General features: G+C 34.3%; 1 protein-coding gene across 1 annotated transcript in view; it reads left to right on the top strand.

Annotated features, from left to right (window-relative positions):
- Positions 1-9,068, top strand: part of CCDC178 (coiled-coil domain containing 178) — a 528,736-nt gene that overhangs the window by 95,412 nt on the left and 424,256 nt on the right. Inside the window, exons 8-9 of the mRNA XM_017873932.1 lie at positions 5,110-5,192; positions 7,768-7,968. Coding sequence (XP_017729421.1) covers positions 5,110-5,192; positions 7,768-7,968 — 284 coding nt within the window. The remainder of the gene's footprint in view (positions 1-5,109; positions 5,193-7,767; positions 7,969-9,068) is intronic.

A 9,068-nucleotide genomic window follows, 5' to 3' on the forward strand; every position in this document is an offset into this window, starting at 1 on the left:
GACAAAAGGGGCCCCCAGAGTCACCCGTACAGCTCTTGGACGGAGTTCCCACAGTCCTGACAGCCCGACAGGAGTGGAGGACTGAGGAAGGCCGCGCGTGGGGTGCCTCTGGAGCGGCTTTTCTAGGAGTGGGAGGGCAATAGGCGGGGCACGGGCGTGTCAGGGGGCGTTCCACAGGTGCGACCAGGTAAATCTTGGTCTCTTCAGATTGACATCACCTGGCGCATGCCTAGTTGGTCTGCACCTTCCCGGGTCGCCGGCTGGATTTTCGCGCGCGCGGGAAAAGTTGGGGATGAAGAACCCGGAAGTGCGCCATCTTGCCTCTGTTCATCCAAACACCTATGTGATTATAAGGTCAAATGGATAAAATTCATAATAATAAATTTCTGCTAATGAACACAAAATGGATAGCTATGTAATTTGTGAAACTGATACCATAAGAGAAAGGGCAGAGATGTAAAGGAACAGAGTTCTTCATATATAAATAGATAGGTATACTATTGAAGCTACACTGATTTTAATTCAGTTTTTATAGAGTTAAGGTATTAATTGTAATCCTCAGGATAAACACTAAGATTCTACTTTAAAAAATAAAGGAAAACAAAGAGAGGCAAACTAAACAATATATAGAAAAAAATCAGCTAGTTACAAAGAAGGCAGTTATGGAGGAGTTCAGAAATAAATAATATAGAAAATGAATAGCAAAATGGCAAAAATAAGCCCTTCCTTATCAGTAATTAATTTATATGTAAATGGATTAAACTCTCCAATTGAAAGGTAGAGCATGGTAGAATGGATAAAAATAGATAATCCAACTATATTCTGTCTATAAGAGTCTCACCTGAGATACAAAGGCATAAGTAGTTTACAAGCAGAAGGATGAAAAACCATATTCCATGCAAATAGTAAGTAAAAGAGAGCTGGAGTGACTATACCAATGTCACACAAAATAGGCTTTAAATCAAAGCCTGTTACAGAAGACAAAAGACTTGATTCACTGATAAAAGTGTCATTCTACCAAGAAAATATATAAACTATAAATATAATATACCTAACAATATAACCTCAAAACAGACATATAAACTAACGGAAGTGAAGGGAATAATAGACTGTTCTACAACGGGATTTTGAGAATTTAATGTCCCCACTTCCAATAATGGATAAAATAACAGAAGATCAGTAAATAAATAGACTTGAATAACATGAACCAACTAGAGCTAACCAGTTTATACAGAATACTCCACTTAACAACAGCAGAAAACACATTCTTCTCATGTGCACATGGACCATTCTTCAGCATAGATCATGTATTACACCACAAAACGAATTTCAGTGAAACTAAAAAGATCAAAATTACACATGGTATTTTTTCTGACCCAATAGAATGAAGCTGGAAATCAATAACAAATGGAAACCTGGAAATTTCATATATATGTGGAAACTAAACAAATCGTGTTTTACAAACCAGTAAGTCAAAGCAATAATCACAGGGGAAATTAGAAAACACCTTGAGGTGAGTGAAAATGAAAACACAATGTAGTTAAACTTACAAAATGCAGCAAAAGTAGTACACAGAGGGAAATTTAGAGCTATAAATGCTTACATTTAAAAAGGGGATCTCAAATCCAGTAACCTAACTTTATACCTTAAGGAAGTAGAAGAGGAGGAGCATGCTAAACCCAAAGTTAGCAAAAGGAAGGAAATAAAGGTTAAAGTAGAAATAAATGAAATAGAGACTAGAAAAACAGTACACAGAATCAATAAAAACAAAAGTTGTTTCTTTGAAAAGAGCAATGAAATTCACAAACCTTTAGCTAAACTAACCAAAAATGAAAAGAAGACTCAATTACAAATTAAATAATACAAAATTTGAGACACTACAACAGAGTCTGCAGAAATAAAGAGGATTATAAGAGGATACTAGGAACAAATGTATATCAACAAACTATCGAAGATGAAAGAGACTAATTCCTAAAAACACGTAAACTACTAAAACTGTCTCAGGAAGAGGTAGAAAACCTGAACAGACCTATGACAAATAATGTGATTGAATCAATAATCAAAAACTTCCCCAACAAAAAAAATCTCAGGACCACATGGCTTCACTGGTAAATTCTACTAAACATTGAAAGAAGAATTAATATCAGTCCTTCTCAAACTCTTCCAGAAAATCGAAGGAAATAATTTCTAAGTCATCTTATGATCCCAGCAATAACCTGATAGTGAAACCAGACAAAGACATCACAAGCAAACTATAGAATATACATGAATATACATGACAGGCCAGGCACAGTAGCTCACACCTGTAATCCAAGTACTTTGGGAGGCCAAGGCAGAGGATCACTTGAGCCCAGAAGTTTGAGACAAGCCTAGGCAACATAGTCAAAACCCATCTCCACAAACAAACAAACAACAACAACAACAAAAATTAGCCAGGTGTGGTGGCGCATGCCTGTGGTCTTAGCTACTCCAGAGGCTGAGTTTGGAGGAGTGCTTGAGCCCAGGAGATCAAGTTCACAGTGAACTGTGATTGTGCCACTGTACTTCAGCCTGGCCAACAAAACAAAACAAACAAACAAAAAATGACAAAATCCTCAACAAAATACTATCAACCTGAGTTCAGCAACGCATTAATATAATTATACGCCCAGGCGCAGTGGCTCACACCTGTAATCCCAGCACTTTGGGAGGCCGAGGCGGTTGGATCACCTGAGGTCAGTAGTTTGAGACCAGCCTAGTCAATATGGTGAAACCCGGTCTCTACTAAAAATACAAAAATTAGCCAGGCATGATGGCGGGTGCCTGTAATCCTAGCTACTCAGGAGGCTGAAGCACAAGAATCACTTGAACCTGGGAGGCAGAGGTTGCAGTGAGCCAAGATCGCACCACTGCACTCCAACCTGGGTGACAGAGTGAGACTTTGTCTCAAAAAAAAAAAAATTATACATCATGATCAGTGAGATTTATCCTAGAAATGCAAGAGTGGTTTAGCATACAAAAATTAGTTAAATGTGACACAAGCCCACACCTTTCATAAAACTACATTGTAAGGGAATGTATTAAACACAATAAAGGATATTTATGAGAAACCCTTAGTTTATATTATACCCATGGTGAAGACTGAAAGTTTTCATCTTAAGAACAGGAGCAAAACAAGGATGCCCACTCTTTCCACTTTTCTTCAACATTAGAACCCTTGCATATTGCTGGTGTGAATATAAAATAGTTTAGACACCAAGAAACAGTTTGTTGGCTTCTCAAAAAGTGAAACCTAGAATTAGCTATCACTTAGCAATTTGACTCCAAGATATATATCCAAAAGTATTCAAAACATGTTCAAACAAAAATTCATATACAAATGTGCATAACATCTGTATTCACAATAGCCAAAAGGTGGACATAATCCCCAAATCCATCAGTGGATTAATAGATAACCAAATGTGTTGTGTATACACAATGGAATATTATTCTACCATTAAAATAAATAAAATTCTACATACTGCAACATGGAGAAATCTTGAAACTATTATGCTAAGTTTAAAACGTCACATAAGGTCTCATATGATTCTATTTCTATGAAATATTCATAAAAGTTCATCCACAAAGAGAGCAGATTAGTCATTGCTATGAAAGAGCGCATTGAAGAAAGGGAGAGACTGCTTAATAAGTAGGGCATGTTCTTTTGAAGTGATGAAAATATATTGGAATGAGATGGTGTGATAGTTGTACAATGTCGTGAATATATTAAATGCCACTAAAGTTTCCACTTTCAAATGTTTAATGTTATGGGAATTTGGCTCAATAAAAAAAAAAAAAAAAATTAGCATAGAATTTTACAGGTCCAAGAATTAACTGAACTTTATAAGATACACAAAATGATCTAATTATGTATAATAATTTACTATATCATGTAAATGGTGTTAAAAGCCAGCAAGGAAAATACTATTTAATAGTTAATGCTGGACAGTTATTTTCAATTTTTTAAAAGAAAACAAATGAGAAAAAATACACTTTTCAACAAAATATTCTGAAATAAATATGAAAACTAAAGGAAGAAAATATAAAGAATATTTCTCTGACCTTGGAATAGACAGACTTAGCTAAATAAGTTGTGGAACAATGATGAGAAAAATAATTTGTAGCTATTAGAAATATAAAATGGTAGTAAAATACACTGAAAATAATTTCAATTAACTAAAGCAGAATGTATAATTGTGACTCTAATTTTATAAGAATTGAAATAACATTAGACTGTGATCTCTGAAGAATAAATAAATATGGATTACATTAGTTTTATGATTTTTTGGTATGTATACAGTTTTCTTAATGTAGAATACTTCTTTAATAAAAAATGTAATGAAAATTTCAAAAAGAAATTCTCTGCTTTGTTGTTGATACCAATTTTCTTGCAACTTTGATCAGAGAAAAAACACATTTAAAAATGTATACTGAAGGCTAGTTTAGGATTCTAGAATCAGACCAGAGAAATATGGAGAAATGGTTTATTATTCAACATACAGAATTTTAGTTAGAAAGGAAATAACATTTTAATTTATAGTCACCTCTCAAGACACTACAGTTTAGCGTTGTCCAGTAGAACTTTCTATGATAATGAATGTTCTATATTTGTATTTTCCAACAGTGTAGCTACTAGGAAGGAAATAACATTTTAATGTAGGTATTTTTCTAAAAGTTTATTATCTGAAATGATATTTTTACTCATTGTAATTTACATTGATTCCCCAGAAACTACTGAACTGAAATTACAGAAATAGCTCATCCAAATTATTCTCACAGAATACCGTTTGTCTTATAGAAACACTGTCTAGGAAAGACCAATTTCTTTTTTAAAAAATGTAGCTTTAATATGTTCTCAAGACATTTTGGGTCATTGTAACTAATTTTAAGTTTTTATTAATTTACCAGTAAATGTAAATCCCATTACTTATTAGAATTTTGCTATATTAGTCTTCTATCTAGTAATATTATATTGTATAGTAAGTTTCACCACAAATATTTAAAATTCAGTGGAAGAGCATAACCTAAGATTTGTTTTACTAACTTTAAGTACTTCGCTCCTTTACTGCTTGTTTCCTTCCCATTATATAGGAGCAGAACTTCCACAAAAGACCTGAAAGAAGATTGGAGTGTAGCTACACCAGTGAAAGAGGTCAAACCAGAAGAAAAGAGAGGTAAAGTTGTTCCTCCTACTTGAATAACTGTAATTATATTTAAAAGCTCATTGACTTCATTTAATATATTTCTAATTGTCACACTAATCATGTTTAAGAGTTTTATAATTATTATGAATGTTTAATAGACAAAATAGTCCTCTGTATTGTTTGATTAAGCATTCATTCAACAAATATTTATTAGTGAATATTATACACCAAATACTTGTTTAGGTGCTGAGTATTTAATGATGGCTGTCCACTTCTCAAGATGCTATTTGTAGTTTAGTGTTGCCCATTAGAACTTTCTGTGATAATCAGTGTTCTATGTCTATACTGTCCAATGGAGCAGCTACTAGCCACATACAGCTGTTGAACCCTTGAAATGTGGCTAGTGAGACTGAGGAACTTAATTTTTAAGTTTAATGTAAATTAAGTCACATATAAATGTAAATGGTTGCATGTGGGTGATGACTATCATATTGAAAATTGCAGCTCTAGTATATATTTAAGTTGTGATAAATATTCTTGTCACAATTTATAAAATACATAATATTTTATATGCTGGGGTAAAATTTGTGTTAACACTACTTTAGTGTATTTAAATATATTATTGAGATTTTATGTAGCACCTCCTCTTCCAATGGATTAAAAAACAGCGACTGTGTGACTGCTGAACTTGCACTTGTAACCATTATTTCATACTCCCATCTAGCAGGAAATCCTTGTCTTTATTGCCCAAAAACAACACAAAAAAGAAATGCATTAAAAAATTTCGCTAAAATTTTTTTAGCAAAAAATTGCTAAATCCTTGATTGAAGACTAATAAACTCAGGACTTTTAAAACAAGAATATTTTGTTTTCAAAGTTTTCATTCATAGCAAAGCTTTGTTTTACTGTTTTATTTTCATTATTTGTGCCTACAGTGAAGATGAGGACCTTAATCATTACTTACCAAGTTTTCACACAACAAATGCTGAGAGAAAAAATAGATATATTAACAATCACAACTACAGTTCCATTAGCTATAATTACGTTTATTATCAATAAGTACCTTTGAGGTCTAAAACATACAACAATGGCAGGATGAGGAAGATTTGTTGTAATTAAGGGCTTATGCTAAAAAATTGCAGATAGTTGCTTAGAACAGTAATATGAAACTGCAAAACTGAGATGGCACTCAAGAAAAAAAAAATGAGATGTTAAATACAATGAATTTGGGGCATCCCGAGTTACCCATACAGTATTTGTTTAAGAATTTATTATTGAAATAGTATAAAAGACAACTCCTAGAAACATGATGAACACCTTTGCTAAAACACGTATACATTCAATCAGAAGTATTTTAATTATAAGTGATATTAATTTATTTATATATTCCAGACTGAAATCTTGCTATTGTAATTGATTATAGAATGAATCATAAATTGACTGGAGAATACAGTGATGAATGAATATGTTTTCATTTTAAAAAGACAATTAATGATTTAAAGTATCCAAGATGTGGTAGAATTTGACAAAAGAAAACAATAGATTCAAAGACACCAAATAAAGGACCAGTGTAGAGAAAATCATTTTATGCATTAAAATAGGGAAACCGGTTTTATAAGAATGCTTCTGAAGCAGCATGCTGGATTTCTTTGAGAAGTCCAATGAGTTAAAAAATAGCAACTGTGTGACTGCTGAGCTGGCACTTATAACCATTGTTTAATACTCCCATCTACCAGAAAATCATTGTCTTTATTGTCCAAAAGCAACACAAAAAAGAAATGCATTAGTTTTCTTTCTTCTTGATGCAGGTTAGCTATTTTTCCTCTAGCCTCAGTTCTTTGGGGGCCTTGTCTCTTAACACTTTGTATTTATGTGTTTATATAACATTTTGGCAAAAGTCAGTGTTTATAAGCATAAATCCTACAAGGATAGGACTCTTATCTGTCTTCTTTACCTTCCTTATCTCCTGTGAAGACCATGTGCTTGTTCCCTGGAATATAATAGGCTCTGCACACATTTCTTTCATAAATGGTCGAAGGAGTACCCATGGTACTAATTTTGTTAACGTTAAGCCACATCATTCCAGAACTGTGAAACAGGAATCACAAGTACTTCTCATTAAAGGAGTTAATTCAGGGTTAATTTAGTATTACCACTAAATAGAATTTCAAAATTCCAGTGAATTCCTGGCAAAGCTAAATAGAGAAGTTCTTACTGGATGAGACTGAAGAATGTGACTTGTTTCTAGGAACCATCTATCATTATTCAGTAGTTACCTGATGTAATCTCTATGGTATGTTTTCTTATAGAATAGGAGGAAACACACACATAATTTTAAAATAAAGCTGTATAGTACAGCTTATGTTGGTTGAGATTTAGCTATTGTAATTATTTTATAAAATGATTATTAAAAATAGGTCTTCAAAGTTTATAATCAATCTTATGTTTGTATCATAATAAAACTGTCTTTAAAAGCTAATTCATTTTCTAACATTCTTTTATTAAATATATATTAAAAAATAATAATACAACTAAGGCCCATGTTCCCATCATCCAGCTTATTGACTGATTTATTAACAAATATGAATATATATATCTGTTTAAGATGAAAAGTGTCCAGAGTTAAAGCAGGAAATGGAAACATTGCTCTCAGAGGCCGTTCATCTCATTAAAAGTCTAGAAACTGACCGGGCAGAAGCTGAAGCAGCTTTAAAACGACAAAGATCAAGAAAGAACATGATTAACTTGAAAATTGACTCTTGGTCAGTCTGGAAACTTCAAGAACTCCCATTGGCTGTGCAGAAAGGTAATAATCGGGATTTTTATATTACTTCTTACTCTGTTGGAGGTACAGATAATTAATTACAGATCTGTGTATTTAAAAAAAAAATTGTCCTAGTGCCAAAGCTCACACCTGTAATCCCACACTTTGGGAGGCTGGGGCGGGCAGATCACTTAAGCCCAGGAATTCGAGACCAGCCTAAGAAACATAGTGAAACCCTGTCTCTACAAAAATACAAAAATTAGCCAGGTATAGTGGAACTCACCTGTAGTCTCAGCAACTTGGGAGTCTGAGGTGGGAAGATTGATTGAGCCCAGGAGATTGAGGCTGCAGTGAGCCCTGGGTGACAGAGTGAGATCCTGTCTCAAAAAATAAATATCACCTGTTTAGAGTGACCGTATTATTTTGCATATAAACCAGCACTTTTGAAAGATGTTATTGAAGATAATGGTAGGTTCATAGATGCAAACTGTGAGACTGCGCTGGGCAAACCTGGACCTGATGTCCTTTTGGTGTGTTAGAAATCCAGTGGCGTTTATGGTACCTATAGAACATGCAAATATTTGGCATCTCTCCTATAATGACTACACTATTTGAATTTCTAGAACTTTAGGAATTTAAAGTGATTGCCAGTTGGTGTCATTAGCCACATTTTTAAGTCTAGGAAAATTGAAAGAGTTTTAAGTCATATTTTAAGCACTAAATGCATATGCTTGTGAGAATTTAATAGTAAATTTGCTTTGGGAACTTCTAGCAGGTAACAAAACCTAAAATGTTTCCAAGAGTCATACAGGTAACAGAGGTTTAAGAAGGAAATTCTTGGGGGTGGAGCAAGATGGCCGAATAGGAGCAGCTCCAGTCTCCAACTCCCAGCGCGAGCGACACAGAAGACCGGTGATTTCTGCATTTTCAACTGAGGTACTGGGGTCATCTCACTAGGGAGTGCCGGACAATCGGTGCTGGTCAGCTGCTGCAGCCTGACCAGCGAGAGCTGAAGCAGGGCGAGGCATCGCCTCACCTGGAAGCGCAAGGGGGAAAGGGATCCGTTTTCCTAGCCAGGGGAACTGAGACACACAACACCTGGAAAATCGGGTAACTCCCACCCCAATACTGCGCTGTAAGCA

Source organism: Rhinopithecus bieti, unplaced genomic scaffold, assembly GCF_001698545.2.
Source record: "Rhinopithecus bieti isolate Rb0 unplaced genomic scaffold, ASM169854v2 scaffold_5260, whole genome shotgun sequence".
Classification (NCBI taxonomy): Eukaryota; Metazoa; Chordata; class Mammalia; order Primates; family Cercopithecidae; genus Rhinopithecus; species Rhinopithecus bieti.